The sequence below is a fragment of the Pogoniulus pusillus genome, chromosome 9 (assembly GCF_015220805.1).
Source record: "Pogoniulus pusillus isolate bPogPus1 chromosome 9, bPogPus1.pri, whole genome shotgun sequence".
Classification (NCBI taxonomy): Eukaryota; Metazoa; Chordata; class Aves; order Piciformes; family Lybiidae; genus Pogoniulus; species Pogoniulus pusillus.
In genome coordinates this window covers 26,641,901-26,663,471 of record NC_087272.1, presented here as the reverse complement: position 1 = coordinate 26,663,471, position 21,571 = coordinate 26,641,901, and the positions used below count along the sequence as shown (strand labels likewise).

At 38.7% G+C, this 21,571-nt stretch overlaps 1 protein-coding gene across 1 annotated transcript in view; it reads left to right on the top strand.

The window, feature by feature from the left end:
* The window catches only part of CFAP97 (cilia and flagella associated protein 97), a 32,126-nt gene that overhangs the window by 3,738 nt on the left and 6,817 nt on the right, over positions 1 to 21,571 (top strand). Inside the window, exons 2-4 of the mRNA XM_064148979.1 lie at positions 5,128 to 6,012; positions 6,101 to 6,172; positions 16,523 to 16,785. Coding sequence (XP_064005049.1) covers positions 5,148 to 6,012; positions 6,101 to 6,172; positions 16,523 to 16,785 — 1,200 coding nt within the window. The 5' untranslated portion in view covers positions 5,128 to 5,147. The remainder of the gene's footprint in view (positions 1 to 5,127; positions 6,013 to 6,100; positions 6,173 to 16,522; positions 16,786 to 21,571) is intronic.

The following is a 21,571-nucleotide window of genomic DNA, read 5'->3' as shown; positions in this document are numbered from 1 at the left end:
AGCAGGCACTGTCTGCAGAAATGCCAGTTTGGAGGGCACATGGTGTGCTGAACAGCTGTAGCAGGTGTTGTGTTCTGAACTTGGAAAATTAGAGTATCTCCTAAATAGACTGTCTATTTAATTTATTGAGGGATTTCACTCCAGGGAAATAGTTGCCTGAGAGGTGTATTTCTTCCTTTGTATGCTTTGCTGCTTCTTAGTAGCAAAAATGAAAGGTTTAATTAAAGAGGAGGTAAGTAGGGCTGGGTATGTATGGTTTGTCACATGTCTGGAAGCAGCTGCAGTAGTTAACCTTTACTACTGTTGATTGTGTCTAAGAGTAAACCAGATTTTGGGTGAGTATGTTTTAATGTTTTACAACTTAGATGTCCCAGTGTTTTCCCTCTTTTAAAGTAAACCAACCTTCAAAAGTTGGACTTTCATAATTGTCTTAATTTTTAGTGCTCTCTTCCAGATATTTTCAAATGTCTTTTTCTAGTGCCACAGCACACAATGAGGAGGGGAGGGAGGAAGAAGGGGATGGATTTTGAACCAGTGTATTTTTACACTGTAACTTCTTCTAACGATTGTCGTTTTTAAACATGTTAGTCAGATGGCATGCTTAGCATTTTCGTGCTCTACTAAGCTCACCACACAAAGAGTTGATTTGCTAGCCAGCAGGTTTAAGGGGGCAGGATCTCTGATGGAAGGTCAGTGAGTAAAGTCAGAAGATTTTGGAGTGCCTAAAGAACATCTGTCATTGGTAGGATAAATCTCTCAATTAAAACACTTTAACCTTCCAACCTCTTAGCTCTCAAGCACTTGTTTCTGCTTTCTTCAGAAGAGTGATGCACCACTCTTCTCTCAGAAATATACATTTCCAGCTGAATGTAGAGATGCCATCTATGGAAGCACTAACTGTATGGGCTGGGAGAAGGTTGCCTGCTTGGTTATTTCTTTTTGTATCAGTTATCCTTGCAAAGCAAAATTATTAACCTTAAATCAGAAAGATCCTTAGTGAAGCCAAATACAACGTCATTCTTTCTCCTGATACTTTCTTTGTTCTGATACATGTGTTTGTTAATACATCCTAAGGTGATGAGAGTTCTTTTTTGTTGCTGGAAACATTTTTGTCTCATCTTGAGCATACTCTAGCTGTGCTGTATTATGACCTTTGTGGCAATGCACAGAGTGCATACAGTGACATCAGAAAATTTGGATTCAGCCCACATCATGCTTAAGGAGCTCATTTTCCACTTCTAAAAAATACCAGGATCCTAAGACTTCCTGAATGCAATTCAGGCCTTCACAGGACATAAAGCGTACAGATTCAGAATGTGGCGTTCCTGTGTGCTAGGACCATCCTCTTCCTTGATTATGAAAGTACAATACTTAACGTTGATCACTACTTATATGGGGTTTTTTTAAAATATATTTCAGTGCTCTCCAATACCTGTAATTCAGAAAGTCTTGGTTTCAAAAAGTGAAAGACTGGTTGTATTAACTTTCAAGTATTTTAACCTGAGTTTAACCTTAATCTTTCACTAGATACTTAATGTACTTTGAAAATGTTAGTTTCTAACATTCAAAAAACATTGTCGAAAGACAGTATGTGTTCAGACACAAAGCCACATCTAAACTGTATCCTCTATCATTCGTTATCTACTATCTTGTTTTTGTTTAAGGTACTTTATATTGGAGCCGTGCCTAGAGGCCCGCTAATAGACATTCCCTAAAAAGATATTCAGATGCTGCAGTACCTGGCAGGTCTGAAGTTGACAGGGCAAAAAGTGCTTGACAGATTTAGTGTAAATATGGTCTTGATATTTTTTTAAACATGGAAAAGGATGTCAGAATGGTGCTTGTCCTCTGGGCTGTGGTTGGTCTGTGCAGGAGCTGAGTGATCTTTGCTCTTGCAGTGGCTGACTTGTGAGAGCATTGATGTGATCTTCCTAGGTAACCAAATGATCAGTGTGTCAACCTCATAATGAAAATGAGTGGGTCCCTATTGTCCTGACAGCCAGGTTGTGTGTTGATCTTGGCTGCTTGGCCACTACTTCCTGATCTTAGATAGGTCAAGCCTGGATTTTATAGGCGAAGGGATTTAGAAGTGGTGTAAAATAAGAGGAACTGCAGTGAGGAACAGACAAATAGGTGTACTTGGCAGGTATGATGGGTGGGTCTTACAGTAACAAGGACGAGGAAAGCTGAGAGATTTATATAGGGAGAGGAAATACTGAAGTAAAAAAAAATCTGGCAATTAATGACAAATCTGCCAATTTGAGTCAATCATATTCCTGCTAGGGGATTTCATGATACAAAGCCAGAGAAAGCATATCATTTTTATAAATAAATATGGTGGTCATTAGAATTAGCAGTTAAATAGAAGTATTTGACTCTAATTGCAGTTTTCTTGGGATTTCAGGATCTCACTTACTGATTCTGTGTTTGGTAATGTACTTCTCACAGAAATCAAATTACACTCTGCCCTTTCTGCATGAGGGGAGTAGGGATCAGGAACACTGCATGTATTTCCTCTTGCTTGTCCTTAGTGACAGCTGTGAAAGTAATTAATGTTTAGTTTGTGAATGATTAAGGGTGTCAGTGAGAGAAATTGACCAACACAGCTTGTCTGTTTTCTGTTAAGAATAAGGCTGAAGTAATTAAGAGGATGTGTCAGAAAAGTGGAAGGAGCATTTGACAATTAAATGACTGGTGTTACTGCTGCTCCTTGTGCAGAGTCAGACTGATAAACTGCATTTTTCCTGGTAACAATAGTTGCTGTCCATGAATCAATTATAGTGCAATCTTCATCAAAACCAACCTGCTGCAGGTAGGCTCTTCCCAAGTCGCACAAAGTAGGAAGATGTGTGCTTTTTGGCTGGTGCTAACAGTTTTAAGGGCTAGACAGGCTCTTCACTGTCTTATATCATCTTTTGCCACCTCTAAGCTGTGCCATTTTCCACTGTCTTGAGTTAAACCCTGTCATCTTTTGAAAGATTTTATGTTCAGATGAGAAACATCTGAGAAGTTGTGGCATGACCAAGTATTGCATTATGGCAAACGAGGGAGGTAGTCTCCTACACAGGACTAGCATTATGTGAACTGAAAATAGGCTGATGTGTTGCAATCAAACACACTTTATCTTTCAAATGGTACCACTTGGTCTGTATTCACCTGCAAATCTAATTTTTGCCCAGTCCCCTTATGCTCTTACTTGTACAACAGTGCTAACAATATGTTGAATCTTTGATATGAGTGAAATAACCACATCCCTGCTTTTACTGATCAGTCATAATCTGGCAAAAGATACAGACTTGTGAGATTCTAGTGCCTTAAAGCAGTAAAAATGTATCATGGAGAATAAAGGGTATTGTTTTAATTGTAACACTGTACTTCCTATAGTCATTTTCTTCACAAGTTGTACTCGCTAAATAAAGAATTCATAACATACAGTCTACAGGTAGTGCCAAAATGTTCTTCTTGGTTCCCTTGTAATTTAGGTCATATGAGGTAGAAAATAAAGTGTAAATAATGTGTTATGGTCCTGATTTTTTTTCCCTTTTTGCATGTTTAGGTGTATTAAAGTGTATCACCAGTTTTTTTAGGAAGCTGCTGTAGGAAAGCTCCCAGGAACTTGTATGAGAGTTGGGCATTGCAGACTGTGCAAGCTGTCTGAAGCCAAGGATCACAAGAAGTGATGTGAATATGAAATATTTCCTGCAGCATTTCAAACTGAGAGTTCCCAGATGGCTTACTCCTTTATTCTCTTGCTCTTGGAAGAGTTAGGTGCTTTAAAGACTTTCTCTTTGTGGCACCAGAGTTGACCTCTGCGTCTTGTTGTATAATAGCATTTTCAGCTTTATCCAAAATATAACCTTACTAAGTCTCTTTACAGTTCTTTGGCTTTGTGAATCTTAAACTCACAGGAGATTCCATATCTGCTTTTAAAATTCATGTTGTCCTTTTTGTGTTTGGGGTGTGTATTTCAAGTTCAACTTCAACTAAGCATTATTTGAGAAGTGGCAAGGTAACTGAGTGACAGACTTTTAAGAAGCCTGTGTTTTTCAGTTATTTTAGTTAGAAGCTTTCTTGGGAGTAGTCTTGTAGTTTCAAAGCAAGTTTAGGAATTCCTTTTTCATCTTAACTTGCTGTGGCAACAAACTATACACGGTTTAAGGGAGACCATCCATTTTTCAAAATAACCTGGTTCTCCTGCCTTGTGTAGTTCCTTCCACTGTCTTTGGTTTTGGTTTCCTTGTCTCTAAAGCATTTTACATATTTATTGATTGTGGTGTACAAAAGTTTTATGTAAATCTGTTGTAAATAGTAGGAGGAAAGTAGTGCTGGATAATGGAAACGATAGTCTTTGATACTGGCTAGTTTGGTTATAGAGTGTTGGTTTTGTTAGTTTTTGTTTAATTTGCTTATTTTAACTCTGTATACTGTACTAAAGAGGGGAAACTTTCTTTCCTGCTACACGCACACGTTCTAACACCATATATTTCTGCATGAAGTATGACATAATATGAGCAGATTTGTAGAGCCTAATGATTAGCACTGATTGCCTTGATATCCACACTGCATGTGTTCAGGATAGCAGGCTGCTGATCCAAACTAAAACACTCTCACACCCTACATCTATTATAATTTAACCTATAAAGCTATAGATCTTTTGATGTATATTGAAATTGTTCCTGCTTTAAGTGTTAAAAGTCTGCAGTCTGAATGACTCTGGCAGCCAAGGTGATAACCACCACGTGCAACGTTTTGAATACAAAATCCAAACTACTGATAGCTCATTAGTGGCTTAAAGGGACAAAGTACTTCAATTGCTTGTTTTTAATGCATTAGACTCTTCAGCTGCTAGCAATGTCTGACTTAATTTCCTTTAGGAGTACAAGTTTTGAAATAGTGACAGGCTTTGAAATAGTGACAGGTTTTGAAAATGAAGCTTTTCAGGCTAACATACAAGTGGTGTACTGCATTTCTTTACAGAGCTCAGTACAGTGTTGTGGCTAGCAACATATCATAGTTGCAGCATTATAAATTACTAGGGCTGGAAGAGTAAAGAGCAGAACTATTGTACTAAAGACATACTTGGATTTTTTAATGTTAACCTTTGGAAACCTTTTCTTATGGTTTCAGGTGCCACGTCATATTTCAGTATGGACCGTTTTGAGGATGTCTCAGATGGTGAGGTGGATCATGCATTCTTTGACAGTGATTTTGAGGAAGAGAAAGAGAAAGCTGAAGAAAATGTTGAATGTATAGAGAAAGAAAGCACAAAGGCAGTTCCTGCAGACCCTGATGTGGTGTCTAATTCAAAGCATAGTTGTCTTGAGGAAGAAAGTGAAGAAAAGCAGACAACTTTGCAGAAGGATCAATCCCTTGAAAGTAGTACAGGTCATCCTGGAGATACATCTTTGTCACTTTCTCCAGTTGTGGAAAGTGCAGGTACATCTGGAGCAACATCTGCAGCAAGTATAGGAACACAAGACAATGCTCCTGCTGGAATCCCCAAAATAGTTAAAGAAGGTGAAGAAGATTATTATACAGATGAAGAAGATAGTAGTGATGATGGCAAGAAACAGAAAGTTAGACCAAAGTCAGCTAAGCAATCAAACAACATAAAAAAGGCTAGCAAAAAATATTCTAATATAAGCTCCTCCTCCTCTTCTTCCTCTTCCTCCTCCTCCTCCTCCTCATCATCATCATCTTCAAGCTCAGATACAGATTGTTCTGATACAGATTCTGATAGTTCTTTATCAGATTCACCTCATTTTTCCTCAAAGAGGAACACTTGTAGGAATGCTCTTCTGTCTCCAAAACAAAAATTCAAGTCAGCCATGAAATTGGCAGAGGGAAAACCAAAGCTCGGTGACTACCTGGAGGAGTCTGAAGACACTGTGACTGATGTAACGCCTCTGTCAACTCCAGACATCAGTCCTATCCAGTCCTTCGAACTTGCAGCATCAAATGATAAGAAACTAAAAGTAAAGAGACAAGAAAATGTGAACCAAGAATTATATGGTAATTTTCAGGAATTTAAGTGCAACACAGAATTTGTAAAAGCTGTGGGGCTGGGAAATCCAATCTTCTGTCTGTTTTTTTCCATTAGATTCCGATTTAGATCGCAGATGTAGTCGAAAAGTCTTGCACGATGCTATGGACCTGAATCAGCTTTTGAAAGGTAATGTTTACATTTTCTTTTTGCAAGATACAACTGCTGTGCATTGTTGAGAACAATCAAATTCTATTAGAGGAGAATGAGGTTTTAATATGCCACTTGTATTTTTTCAGCCTGGTTTGCAATTAAGCTGCATTGATTTAATTATTTGAATTCTTATATATGTAAGTGACACTGATTCTCCAGGAGAAAGAAGCAGCATGTACATGACTATGTGTCGCTATGCATATACCTAGAAGTAATGTAGACAGGGTAAATCACTAAATAAGATCTGATATATTAACAAATTAAATTGGAAAGCTACACATGCATTTTGAGAACTCAAAGTTTACTGGACTGTGCCACAATTTACTATCTTAAGTAACACACCAGCCTTTCTGATGAAATTCTGGGTTATCAACCTTCAAAACTGAAAGGCAGTCCAAAAATATGTTGCATGAGAAATAGTATTTGTATCTGTAAACTCTTTATACCTCTTTGATGATGAAATGGGATTATTTGAAATGATTTCTAAGTTTTCTGAAATACCATCAAGTTAGGGAGCTGGGGGTTGTGCAGCCTGGAGAAGAGGAGACTCAGGGGACACCTCATGGCTGTCTACAACTACCTGAAGGGAGGTTGTGGCCAGGTGGGGATCAGTCTCTTCTCTCAGGCAAGCAGCAACAGAAGAAGGGGACACAGTCTCAAGTTGTGCCAGGGGAAGTCTGGGCTAGATGTTAGGAGGAAGTTCTTGACAAAGAGAATGATTTCCTATTGGAATGGGCTGCCCAGGGAGGTGGTGGAGTCGCCATCCCTGGAGGTGTTCAAGCAAAGCCTGTATGAGGCACTTAGTGCCATGGTCTGGTTGACTGGACAGGGCTGAGTTGGCCTGGATGATCTTGGAGGTGTCTTCCAACCTGATTGATTCTGTGATTCTGTGAAAAGTGGTTTAATGAGAAAAATAACAGATAATCTGTATTAAAATGTGAGTGGTTGCTTCTTGCCAGTAGACTTAGTAACAGAATCCATAAGAGACAATTTGGAGTCTCTTTCCACTGTGTTCACTGCAAACCTCCATTGTATGAGGTGAGGATGCACTAGGTCCTCTTGTGTGTATTTTGAAGTCTGCACAGTCCTTTATCACTTGTTTTTATGGCCCAGATTTTTCAATAGCAAAATAAACAGACTAAAAGAGATTTGGGTCAAGATATTTGCTGATTTCAAGACACAGCCTCAGGCTGGTACATTTCAACCCAGGTTTGCTATATTGTGGTATGACTGTCATGGATAAAACTGTCTATCATCTTTCTTCACATTGTCCTTGGCCAGATTTATTCTCAAGATTTCACACATGAAGTGCACACATCAATTAACTTTTCTATGAGTAGAAATTAAGATCCTGCTATCACAAAAGTTTCTGTATAGTAAGAAGAGCAGAGCTAGCCACCAAGAAAGAGCTGATTCTCATCTCTGGACAGTGGTTGTGCTCCAGGCACTCTTTACACTAGAAAAGGCTCCGACCGCTTGCCAAAACATGCTATTAGAGTTGTTGATAAGCAATTCAAATTATGATGTCCTACATCTTTATTTGTTCCCTGATAGCAAGAAGCTATTTAATAGTTGGTGATTATGGAAGGATTGATCTCGTCACTAACACAAATGGGTGTTATAGCTCGGAGTAAGTATTCTCAGAGATTAATCTCTGTTGGGGGGAGAGGTAGGTTTTTTCCCCAAACTGAAGAACTATTCAAAGTAACAATAATAAAGACTGAGTAGTGAGAAGTGGAATTCATACAGTCTGGCAGCAAATGTTCCTGATTAACATGTATATTACTCCCAACTGCCTCTCTGAATTGGCGAGCACAACATAGTTTAATTACTTTGGGTATTTTGAAGTTTAAATTGGGCAGGATTATTAATGGTGGAAGCGACTAGTCTGGTAAAATAGGAGCTAATCTTATTCTGAGATATTGCTTCCAGGTGTTTTTGTACTTATTAAAAAAAACAAAGTGCAAATCATTCCCCTCCACTCCAAGTCTGGGTGAAATGTTCATCATAAGCATGAATACTGCTTCAAATTAGAGCAGTCTAGGCCCATACTTGAGTGCACAGAGTGTTTAAGTGATGAACAGTATGTCTCAGATTTGGTTCTTGGACTAATTTCTGATGATTAAGCATTTTGTGTAAAATTTTTATGAAATTTGTTTGTAATATAGCTGGACCTAAGAATTTACAGCAGTTAGGTCGATTTAATTTCTCAAGATCCTCAGAACCTTGCAGACTTTCAGTATGATCTGTTACTGTGTGCAGTAATGAGTTCTGTACTGTGCTACATGGTGGCAATAACATTTGGGAAGACTAGAATCTCTTATGTTAGAAAAGAAGAACAAAGAAAGAGAAGAAATCTGTTAAAAACACATGGTACTCAAAGCAAGTCTTGCACTTGAACAAGAGTCTGGTTATTAAGCAGTGAGGTAGTTTGTGTGTCTTAAAATAGAATTAATTTGAAGCTTTTAGAGAAAATGTTACAGTTAAATTAAAATGGAGTTAAAATAGGTTTTCCCCTATACTATGCCCTTGTTACATATTCATGTTCATATTGCAAACTGTCAATGTTTATAAGTTGTTGGGTTTTTTTAAACTGATTTAGATAAAAAATTGTCATTCCTTTGCCCTTCCTAAAGCTATACTTACTCCTGACAGAAGCCAAATTTTCAGTTATGCTATTCTGAATAGTTTAACATCTTGTAAATAGCATAGTTCATCATTGTAGTTGGAAATCTCATAGTAATAAATTTCAGAGCTATTTCTTCTGCTGGGTTTTTGAGCAGTATGAACCCACAGAGATAATTCAATATGCCAATGCAAGGAAATGATGTCAAAAATTCACTTGGAAATGAATTCACAAAGCTCCATGTTAGAAAGCTGGGATTAAAAAGTTGCAAAATGTTCTGATTCTATTTTGCTTGATCCTATGTTTTGATCCCATTTTCAGAGATGAAGATTATGCATGTAACGAGATGGGTTAAGCATACTTGTATGAATTAAGGACTACAGTCTTGCTCTCTGTATTGAAACAAGTCTCTTGTCTGGACTCTGTAATTCAGGATATAAAGCTATATGCTAAAAATGCTGTGTGTATTTTTATCTGAATTTATGTTGGGTGCCAGTACAGCAGTAGTGCGATTGCACAAGGGCTGTTAGAGTTAGCACTTCATGTTTTCTTTCCTGTAAAATGAGGTTGATACCTGCTTATTTTACAGAAGTCTGTAAGAATTAGTTTCTAAATCCATGGTATTAGCTATTATTAACCTGAGGAGGTGGTGTCATGGGGTAAGTAGGACAATAGACCGCAGGCTGAAGAGATGATCCTTGAAGCATCACTGACCTGTATGCTTTCTGATAAATCTTCTTGCCTCTTCTGTACTTTAGATTGTAAGTAGTCAGAGCTCACTTGGTGCAAGACACTGTGATAGAAATACAATTACTATGAAAGTAAAGGCTCTGTGTTTCTGAATAAAAGCTGTTGTAGAAGACTGAAGAGCACTTCAACTGCACATGTAGGAATTGCTTTAACTTTCTGTACTATAATTTGTCAGTTGGGAAGTAGAATAAGTTTTTTTTTATAATGTGTACATCTTAGGTATATGCTATGTATGGTCTCATTCACACTGAACTAGTTAGTATATCTGTAAAATAACTGCTAATATCTAAATTTAAAGTAGACTCATATGTATTTAACACCCACGCTCTACAGCTGAAGTAAGCATTAGAGCTTTTTTATTCTTCTGTTTAGTGTGTTCTTAGTTTGAACTTATACTTTGTCTCTATGTATACATATGCATTGTTTGTTGAGGTAGAAGAGCTTTTATCAGCTTATTCCAATATTGAAAGTTTGAAAACAAAATCTTTAAGATTGTGAAGAGATCCAGACTTTCTCAACATCCATGAGAAAATACATAATTTGGGGGGAAAAAAATCTGCACCTGTAACATGCCTGTCATCTTTCTCATGACATCAGTAAGTACCTAGCAGCTCTATGTAAGCATCTAGAAATAGGGAGAATTTATACTTGAAAAACACATTCTCATTTTCTTAAAAAAAAAAATATCCACAACATCTAATCATGAATTCTCCAAAATCCTTTTGTGATATGAAATAAGAGATACTCTAGAAATAATTGTTTAGATACTAAAGGGAAATAGTTCTGCTAAAAACTGCTAGGTATTTATGAAGAATGGTGCTTTAACTATTTTCTGTTTTTCACCTGTTGCAGATGTCCTAGGGATATGATAACAAACAAAGCACCAGGCAGACACAGAAGTGTAAGCACTGAAGCAGTTTAGGGCATTTTCCTCTACTGGGATTACAACAGCTAGACTGAAACATGCATGATTTTAATTTTAGACTTAATGCCATTAGGACAACTGTATCATCCTGTCCTAATGCATTTGACTTGCTAATTTGTGTTTTATATAAGGTTTGTCCTTTCTCACACTGCAAGGTCATTTCAACACTTACAAATTGAAAGCAATAAATGGCTTGTTTATTGCTTAAAATAAAGTCAGGTGTCTCTCCATGGAAACTGCCTTTCACAGAAATCCTGTGAATACCAGAGAATTTTCTTTTCCTGCTTACCAGCAAATGAGAAGTAGACTGCACACTGTGCAAGTCTTTATGCAAATACTGCTGCTTTTTTATCCCCTTCCTCTAAATTACTGGTTTATAGTTTGGTTGACAAGGAAGTGGTAAGTAGAGATTAAGTTAAATTACTTAGTTAAATTACTGACAGTGTGTGAAGCTATAGGTAAATCATATTTGTTTGTTTCAAGACTTCAAAATTCTTTAGAACTTTAAATCAACCTTGTACTGTAGTGTTGCCTCGTGTTGTCATTGGCCACTGCAAAAAAGACAAGATAAACCTTTCACTTGGGCATTGTGATTAAAGGGTAGGTGAGTGCACTGTTAAATCTTAAATTCAGATGTTTGAGTTACATAACACTAGCTGTAGCTGTACCTGAAGTATTCCTCTTTAGAATCAATTTCTTTACCTCTTACATAGGATCTTGATTCTGTACTGTTTATTGATGGTGGAATACCCCTGGGTTTGTAAGCTTTTGCTGACTTAGCTTAAACTCCTGTTGCCTTTGTTGTGAAAGCAATGTTGTGGCCAGTGAATGCTGGAGTGCGTTCAGTGTGTATTGGACATAAGTATCTCCTGTGGATTACCTGGGATTTCTTGTCACAGCAAGTGTGCAGAGAATAGGAATAATGATGCTCTGGAAGTGATCCTTTACAGAGTACGGGCTGGATGGGTTTTCAGCGAGGTAACTTTCAAGTAGTGGAAACTGTTACTGGTGATTTGTAGTTCTGTGGTCAGAAGCCTAATTTTGGACCGTGGAAATTGTGTCACCCCTGCTTCAGTACGGCCTTGAGAGCCTTTTGCTCACTGCTTTCTTAAATTGCTGCTGTGGTTTATTTGGGCACTGTTCAGGGGTGTCCCCTACCTTCTGCATGTTTTGTTAGGAGAAAGCACTTAACCCTGTAGTGTTAACGATCCTCTTTCAATGAGTGACACAGTATTAATTCTGTTGCTTTGTTCTACTGAACTTCAAACTCTCCTGTTCTGCAGTTCCTAAGGAGATCACTGTTGCCTTTGCTGTGATTCGGAAAAGCTTTTCTATGAACAGGTTTCACTCAGTTACAGTTAGTTTTGAGATGTTTGCAGCTTAAATTCTTTCTTAACAAATCTCAAGTAAGTAAGCACAGCTCTAACATACTAACTTGAAGACAGCAAGCCAACTGCTTTTACTGTGTTATCTGATCAATACCTTGGTGTATTGCAGCATTGCTCCACAAAGATCTGCTTGTGAAATTTCAAATGTTGTCATTCTTCAGGTCACATGGAAGAGTAGCTATTTAAAAAAATCAATTAGGGAACTGCAGAAAGTAGTGAGGAGCTAAGAGTTTTACATAGATCTTTTCACTCCATCGCCTTGAAGAAAACTTGCTGCCACACATGTTGTATTGGATCTAGACTTCTGGTGCAAAGTTAAGGAGTCTTCTCTAATTCAACAGTTTAACAAGAGATTGGTTACTGGATTTTGGCAGTATTCTGCTCAAGCTTCACTGAGCAACTTCACAGCAGAACCTTCATGGTAATCTTAACAGGTCTTCAACTTATAAATATGTTTCTTTTGAGTTGTGATAAAATTGGTATTATCACTGTTAACAAGCCCTTGACCTCAAGAATTGTCAGAAGGGTGCTGGCATCAATCAAGTCAGTTTCTGTACTAAGTATAAATAGTAAATAACAGGACAGCTAAGAATGAAATGCATATTGAAGAAAGTGGCTGCAGACTCTTTTGCCTGCCACAATGAGGAAAAGTTGTCACTGAGGTGATAAAATGGATGAAGCCCTGCAGAAGGAAAATATTGAGGAAGGCTTGTGAGAGGCTAAAGAAAAGAGGAAGAAAGAAGAGGTGAATGAAAAAAGAGAATTCTGTGTGTTTGGAGGGAATGTGACTGAAGAAGCTGCAAAGTGAGAGCAGCGTTACACAGTGAAATTTTGTTATGCCTTGCACATATAAAAAGTAGCAGAGCAATGTGTTGAAATGTACATAGTCATATATTCACACCAACTGCCTGAGATGGCTTCTGGTAAAATACTGGTGATGGAGGTTAATGGTAGAGAAGTAGTCTGCCACCACTGCTCCCTTGGAGAGCTGCTCCTCATGAGACTTGTCATCCAAGTGCAGGACCCAGGACTTGGCCTTGTGAAACTTCATGCAGTTGACCTCAGCCCACTGATCCAACCTGTCCAGATCCCTTTGCAGAGCAGATAAATACTCCCACCCAATTTGGTATCATCTGCAAACTCACTGAGGGAGCGTGCAATCCCCTCATCCCACAGCTCAGCCATGGGGAACATAGCTTGTAACCACTGCTGGCTGGATTTAATCACTGCAGGGTCCCTTGAGTTGTCATTTCTAAAAGCATTTACTGACTAGTGATGGTGGGAAGGGGAAAGGTCCTTGTTCCATGTCACTGCTCTCTATGAATCTTTCATCACAGCTGATTTTCCCAAATAATAAGCAGGTCAAAAGAGAAGTAATTACCTTGATGCTTATTTACCTCTAAGGTTTTTTAATCAGTATTAACTGGTTATAGTTCGTAACTGCATCGTTAAGAGTATACACTTCCCACCAAAGTCCATCCAGCTGCTTTACAGAGAATTAGAACAATTGTATCAGTGAAGACATGAAACTTGTACTTCTAATAAGAAATACTCTTATTTAGAATCCCATCACCTGAAATGGAGTTTGCCTAGTTCACACCTTTATTGAAAGAAAACATCTGATTGGAGTTTGCACTGACTTACTCAGAGGCTTAAATATCTCTTGTAAGGCTGCATCACCAATAGCATCACTGCCGCAAAGCTAGGTAAAGACTACTGTTGAACAACTGTTCTTTGCCACAGCCTGATTTCCACTCATGAATACAATGTGCAATCATGCTTAGCCTGTGAAATGCTATGTATGCAAGGCAGAAGGTGAAAAACTTCATGAGAATAATATTAATTGTGTAATGAAAATATTCCTCAGATGGTTGGGTAAATCACTTTCTTCCATAGTGCTGTTTTTGCATGTTCCCATAAGGACATTTTGATTTTTTTCTTACTGAGAGGTATGCTCTAGATTGATGTTATTATGTGAATTGTGTGGCTGGTAGTTATTTTTGTGTGCATTTCTTTTTGTCCCTTGTAGGTATATCCAGATGAGTCTCATCCCAGGTTTGTTTCCACAAATTGTGTTGAGGACTACTAGTTTTCCTTGAGAATAGTATACTGCATTGTAAGGAGGCTTTTCAAGACCTTTACATTTTATTAACCTGTTGGCTGTCACATTTGACCTGCGCTAGTATGCATTAGGTCTTAGTTTCAAGGTGATTTGCAACAATATTTGGTAATGTGGACAGTCTCTGAGAGCTGCCTACAGCCAGTTCTTGCTTGTATTGGCTAGCATACAAATGGTGCAAACTTAGTAATTTCCAGAGGGCATTTGGAATTCCTGAGCTGCTTGAATTTTGAGTTCTAGACACTATTTCCAAATTTCTCAAAAACAGCAGCAAAATTTGCTTGCATCAATTTTGGAATAAACTCATCTGAGATGCTGCAAGAAAGATTTCATTTTGTATTCTTTCAAAGAGAGTTTTAAACCATTAAGGGCTGCCTTAGTCTTCCTTCCCAGAAAAAAAATTGCTTATGTGTGAGTATTTGCTGAGGAATTGCCACTGCATGCCAGTTTCTTTTTTATTTCTGCTTTGGATGCTTGCTGCGCTTGTGTGTGGCTTTTAAGGGTAAGAATGAAAAATATCTTTTGGAGACACTGTGGTATTGGAGGAATGTGGGGATTGGCATCTGTGTGTCAGCCCCAACGATTTGTTTGGTCTAACCTGGTACTGCTATTCCTTTACTGTAGATAATGCAGTGGGTTGTTTTCAGGGTAATAGCAAAGCTCTTAAAATACTTCACAGAGGACCCACTGCAGAGCTTTGGAAAGTGAAGGCTTAGAAGTAGGTCAGTAGCAAAGCTCCAATGGAACTATAACAAATAACAGCTGGCTCTGGCAAAGAGTGAAGTTTTCAAGTTACTACTGTATCGTGCACTTGTGCAAGTCTGTCTTGCTGTGTATTTTTAAGTATATTTTATTCTTCTCTTTTGAAACCTCTTATCTTGTGTTGGTTTTTTTATTGCTTTAAGTTGTCATGCCACAGTAATTTTCCTTCTGTTGCATGTGCTCAGTCCTTTCTCTTCATCCATTAAATTTCATTTTCATCCTTCGTTTTGCAACTCCTGCCCCAACATGATGTAGGATCACTTCAGGAACAAAGGATGAAAAAATCATTTCAGGGAATGTGTTTTGTGTTTGAGTAATGCTTCCCTAGTGTCAGTTTTCTCTGAAGCATTTCTGTTCTGCTTTTCATCTGAGACAGATCAGTTAGGTATCTTTGGATCAAAATTTAAATGGCTTTCAGTGTGCAAAACTCTACTGATTTATGGCTTAGTTATGGATTCTGTTAAGTTATTTCTAGGTCTGCCTTACTGAAGCTGTGTTTTTCTATTGCTTGGAAAACTTCTCCGATGCCTGTACTGGTGTTGTAAACTCTGCTGTGATAGTTATCTGGCATAATTATGTTCAGTGTTGCTTTCATACTGTATAATGGTGGCCCCACAGGCATATGTGTGTTGCCTATGCTGATTGCTGGTAACATAGTAACTACAATAAAAATAATTGAGGATTTAAGTCTGAGCGTATTATGTCAATATAGAAGTTGAGAAGGAAGGCTGATAAAGATAGAGAAAAGGCACTATGAGAGTCAAAAGGGGGAATCAAGAATACTGACCATGCAGAAGTGATTACTATGCACGTAAGGCTGGCATATAGACTTCCAAATAACAGATACATTCTACATAAGTGCTTACAGAGCACCTGTGTGGATGTTGATTATTCTTTTCTATTGTTTACTTGTTAGAATCATAGATTTGTTTTACTGTATCCAATTCCTCTGGGTTACCAGTCCTAAATGAAGAGAGGTAGGATTCCTAGTGAGAAGGAAGCAGGTTGGTTTTAGGTAAGATCAAAAATTAGACTTCACTTTTGTTGTGTAATTTGTGTAAGATCAATACTGCATCCAGTTCTGAGGCCCCTGTTACAGGAAAGATATGGACATGCTGGAACGTGTCCATGGAAGGGCCACAAGGATGATCAGAGGGCTGGAGCATCACTTCTGTGGAAACAGACTCGGAGAGTTGGGGATATTCAGTCTGTGGAAGAGAAGGCTCTGAGGAGACCTTGTTGTGGCTTTCCAATATCTTAAGGGGGGGCTACAAGAAAGCTGGTGAGGGACTTTTTAGGGTGTCAGGTAGTGATAGGACCAGGGGGATTGGAGCAAAATTAGAAGTGGGTAGATTCAGGTTAGATGTTAGGAAAAGGCTCTTTGCTGTAAGAGTGGTGAGACACTGGAACAGGTTACCCAGAGAGGTGCTGGAAGCCCCATCCCTGGAAGTTTTTTAAGCCAGACTGGATGTGGCTCTGAGTAACCTGGTCTCATGTGAGATGTCCCTGCTCATGTCTGGAACTGGATGATCTTTGAGATCTCTTCCACCCCTGACAATTCTGTGATTCTGTGAATTGTACTGAGGACAGCTGAGCATCCCTGAGAAATTCTGAAATGCATAAATCTAAAATTTAGGTGAGGAGAGGTGAAATGTGCCTTTTTTTCCAGGGCTGTAAGTAAATCCTAATGATAGAATGCCGGATTTATTTTGAGTTTTGTTTTTAAATGAGTCTTGTCCTTTTTGCCATTTTAAAGCTTTCCTGCAGTTGGAGAAAAAAGAACAAAAACTAACCATCGATCCACCATCTAAAGGAGCAAGGAAAAATTATTCTTTCACAAATGAAGAAGTGAGGCAGATCGATCGGGAAAACCAAAGGTTGCTAAAAGAACTGTCCAGGCAGTCTGCAAAGCCAAGAAGGAGCACCACGTTGAAGAAGTCAACTGTACCGCCTCCTAGATTGTATCACAGTGCCCTCAACAGGCAAAAGGAGCAGCAAAGAATTGAAAGAGAAAATCTGGTAAGTCTTGAGAGCTGTTTCCAATCAATAAACAGAGGACTATTTGCTGTCAGATGAACTACTGATACGGCAGCACTTGGAGCTTAACCGCAGTAAGTCTGCAATGAATTTCCATTGCTATGCTGTTTGCATAATTGGTCATAAATTTGGGCAGGGAAGGGGGAAGTTATGTTTTTTTTTTCCCAAGTGAAAATTGAATCCAGTTTATAGGAGTTTGCTTTGCTTTAGTATCACCAGTTTAAGAATAACAACCATTGTTACTAACACACTTCTGACTTTGGTCCGACTACTCATCCTGCTTCGTGCATCATGATTGCTAGTTTCTGAAGAACATGCTTGCAAAAAGTAAAACAATCAATAGAGTAGCATCAGACTCATTATGTTTGAAATACAAAGGATGCAATGCAAATGTCAGGTCTTGGTTTTTCACATATTTTGTAGCTCTCCATCTCGTTCAATATTTGTAGTGCTCTGCTTGTCACAGTACTTGAATGTAATGACAATCACTAAAACTTTAGCAGAAAACAGATATTGATTACACAACAGAAATAAATTATCAAATAACAAACACAATACTGGTTTGAATAAGGTATTTTCAGGTATTATTGAATTGTAATACATACAATGACATTTTTATTCCCAGTTGTTTGTTACTGTGTTTGAAAAGGAGCTAAAATACCAAACATATTTGGAAAATTGATAGTGGAATTAATTTTTTCACTTTTTTCCTCCTGTAGAAGTGTAGGTTGCAATTCATTTTCATCAAAATATACATCGAGAGAGTCTGGTTTACCTATTCAGGAAAATTCATTAGGCTTTGGTTCTTCCAGGTTTCAGACATCAAGACTGTTGATTAGAAACACTCTCCCCACCTCAGCTAGATTACAGCTGAGTACAAGAATGTCATACTTTACGCCGTATTCATCATAAATGCTTTAGAGATGAGTGATACTTCTCATTTTCTGGGCAAGAAATGGTTTTTTAAGACTCTAGATGCTTTTTGGTTAGTAAGAGGGCTTTCTTCATGTCTTGGAGGTAGAGAGGAATTGGGGTTTATGTATTTTATGGAATGTTAGAAGTTGGAAGGGACTTCAAAAGACCATGTAGTCTAACACCTCTGCTAGAGCAGGCCACATGCAAAGGAATCCAGGTGAGTTTTGAATGTCTCCAGAAAAGGAGACTCAAAAACCTCTCTGGCTCTGGATAGCCTTCAGTGTTCTGTCAGCCTCATGGTGAAAAAAGTTTTTCCTTATGTTTATGTGGAAGTTCCTATGCTCCAGCTTCCCCTCACTGTCCCTTGTTGTATCCGAGAAGAGCCTAACTCCATCTTGTTGACACTTGCCCTTCACGTATTTATAATCATTAATGAGATCACTCCTCAGTTTCCTCTTCTCCAAGCTAGCTAAAGAGAGACAGCTCCCTCAGCCTTTTCTTACAAGGTAGATGTTCCAAAATGTTGGAAGCAGGACTTGCTTTTCCATGTAAAACTTCATTATTGGAGTGTACTCTTAGGCTGTGGAGAGGAAGTGCTGTGTCATAGTCACTTAAGATCTTACTACTTAACAATAGATGGTTACTGTAAATGAATGTGTATTTTCACTGTACAGTTCTGTTTATTTGAAGCCACAAGCCTTTTTTCTTAAGATATCTCATAACATTTTTTCCATTATTTTGCAGCATTTGGATCAAAAAATCAATAAACCTAAGCACCTACAGTCTTTTTACATTTTACTGGCTTACTACATCTTAGAGACTAATGGTGGTTGCTCGTCGTCCAAGCAACAATATCCTTCATTTACTTATTTATGCTTTAGTTGTCAGCAACATCAGTGGAGATGTTTGACATCACAATCATTCTTTAGAATTTGTTAGGACATCATGCTATTTGTGACTAAAAGCATTTGGTTTAGTCTTTTCCCTGAACTCAGGATGTGAGATATTATTCTGTTCTTCTTGTAGGAGCGTCTCATCAGTACAGCCGCTGTGTTTTGACACAGCTATCCTTTTTCAGCTGTTTGGTTTACTTTTTTCATTCTATTAGAAGTGGATGTGCACCTAGAGCATCACAGCTGTAATTCTGAATTTTTTTTTTTCCACCACTCTCTTTTGGGATTACAAATACAACATGCTTTTCTCGCTGAGTAAATGAAAGAGTTGCCCTATCCTGCTCATTGATGAGGGGATTTTTGCTTCGTACAGCTAAGAGTATGTGCTTATGAACCCATGGTTTTCTTCTGGTTGGCAGTTTTCTTCACATTTTGCAGATTGAAGAACTGGAACTGTGTAACTTGCTTATTAAACTTTCTTTTATTACTTGACAGGTTTGGGTTTTTTTCCTAAATACAAGGTACTGCATACAACATCTGCTGCTTGATACACCTTTGTGAAATGTGTCTTGGAGAGAATGGAGGTTTTCCAAGTAATTCAGGAGCAGAAATATGCAGCAGTACAGGAGGTTAAAGAGTTTGAATTCAGATGTGTTGAATTACAGCTTTTATAATTTCTTGTCCAGAGGTTAACACAATGTTCAGCAAAAAGCATCACTTGTTTTGCTAGAACATTCTTTGGGTAATGCCTGAATTTACTGTAATCAGAAAGATGGCTTTGTTTCTGGTGCAGGCATTCAGTATCAGAGGTGATTCAGGGTAAGTAATCAGATTGCTCTCTAATTACCTAATATTTTAAGTGATTTGGTGCACTTTACTTTCATGAAAGGATGCAAGGAGGTATGGGGAATATATATTGCTCCCACAGACTCTGCTAGAAAGAGCTATGATGGAATAAAGAGGTGCATTGCTCTGAAGAACAGCAGTTAGAAGGTAGTGATTAGTGAAAAGCACAATTAGCACGGCACATCACTGTTAAAATGAGTGTCAGAATTTTATACTTGCTGCTTTTGACTCTGCTTTCATAAGTGGAACCTGCTCTTGATTGCTTCTCTGAGCTAGCAAGGCCAGTGCATCTCTTGCCAATAGAGGATGCTGCTGATTCAGAAAACATTCTTCTCTTGTGATTGAAGTTACTTTCAATCCTGTTTCCTGTCCTCTGGAAAGGGACATGAGCATGACCGATGTGTTACTGTTTTCCCATGTCTGCACATATGTGTCCTGGTAATGACTTGTTAATAATTATTCTGCCAATATAAGTAAGATTCTCAACTTCATAGACTGGACAGTATGCACCATTTAAACTTTCAGTGTTTATTGTATGATACAAAACTTGTATACCAGTATATACGGATAAGTATCTGGGGACCTTTGAATACAGACTTGTAGCCATCACAACATTCTTCAGCCACTTTGTCTAAACTTAGAGCTAATTCATATCTCTCTGTTGGGTTTTTGTTGAGGGGGCTTTTTTTGTCACTTTCATTAATTCTAACTACAATTTAGGTGTTAGATTACCTCAGTGAGCCAAGCCACTGTGTTCAGCCAAGTTCTTAGGGAGCAAGTGACCTTTCGAGTTCACACTGGAAGATCTCGGCAAGTCTGGAACAGCAGTTCTCAAAACTGAGATCAAGGATGTTCTCTTTCTGTGGATGTTTTATCTCCCCATGATTCCTCATGTGTTCTTCCTACCCTCTTCTGACTCACTGCACATAACACTCCAGGTTGTTCATTCCCCCACCATGTTCTCTCCCAAAATGTACCCTAAGCTCCCACAGATCCAACTCTTATTCCAATACAGTCATCCTTACACACACACACACAAAATCACTTGCTGTGTTTCTCTGCAAGGGCTATCTTTAACTACTTGATTCCTCAAACTACCACACCAAGTCATCTTGCTGCAGATGTCATCGGTGCTTCTCCTTGTCACTTGCGCTAGTCATTATGGCCTCTAGCAGCACAAAAATCCTTCAGTGAAGCTGTTTCCCTTTTCTTGCAGTCTGGGCTGCCTTTGTTTTGCTGGAAAACCTGGACCCCTTTGGCAATGCAACTACTGAACTGCTGAACTGCTGTAAATGAATGTATATCTATTCGTCTTCATTTGAATCAATAGTGCGGATAGGTTGTGGTAACTGGGTGGAGAGAAAAGAACAAGAGAGTGCTTCTGCTCATCACCTTAACTGGCTGCCACCACATACAAAGATTATACCTTATCTTGAGCCACATCCTTCAGTCCTGTGCTGTACTGTGCCTGCCATGTCATGCTGCAGCCAGAGAAATAAATTCTATGCATGGAAAGGAATCTGCCCCTTCAGTTGTGTCATCATAGAAAGCTATCAGATTAGTCAAGCATGACTTTCGCTTGGTAAATCCATGCTGACTACTCCTGATAACCTTCTTCTCTTCCATGTGCCTTGAGATGCCCTCCAGAAGGAACTGCTCTATCATTTTTCCAGGGATGGAGGTGAGGCTGACTGTTCTGTAGTTCCCTGGAACCTCTTTCTTGCCCTTTTTGAAGGCTGGAGTGACGTTGGCTCTCCAATCCTTAGGCACCTCTCCTGTCTGCCATGATTTTGGCAAAAATGATGGAGAGTGGCAGAGCAATAACCTCAGGCAGTTCTCTCAGCATCCTTGGGTGCATCACATCAGGGCCCATGGACTTGTGAATGTTCAATTTGTGTAACTGATCACTAACCCAGTCTGCACTGACCAGTGGGGAGCATTCCCTCCTCCAGGCTTTCTCTCCTTCATCCAGGGTCTGGAGTACATAGGGAAGTTCAGCCTAAGGTGTAAAGACTGAAGCAAAGAAGGCATTCAGCAGCTCTGCCTTCTCTGCATCCTCAATTATCAGAGCTGCCTCCTCATTCAGCAGTGGCCCCACACATTCCCTATTCTTC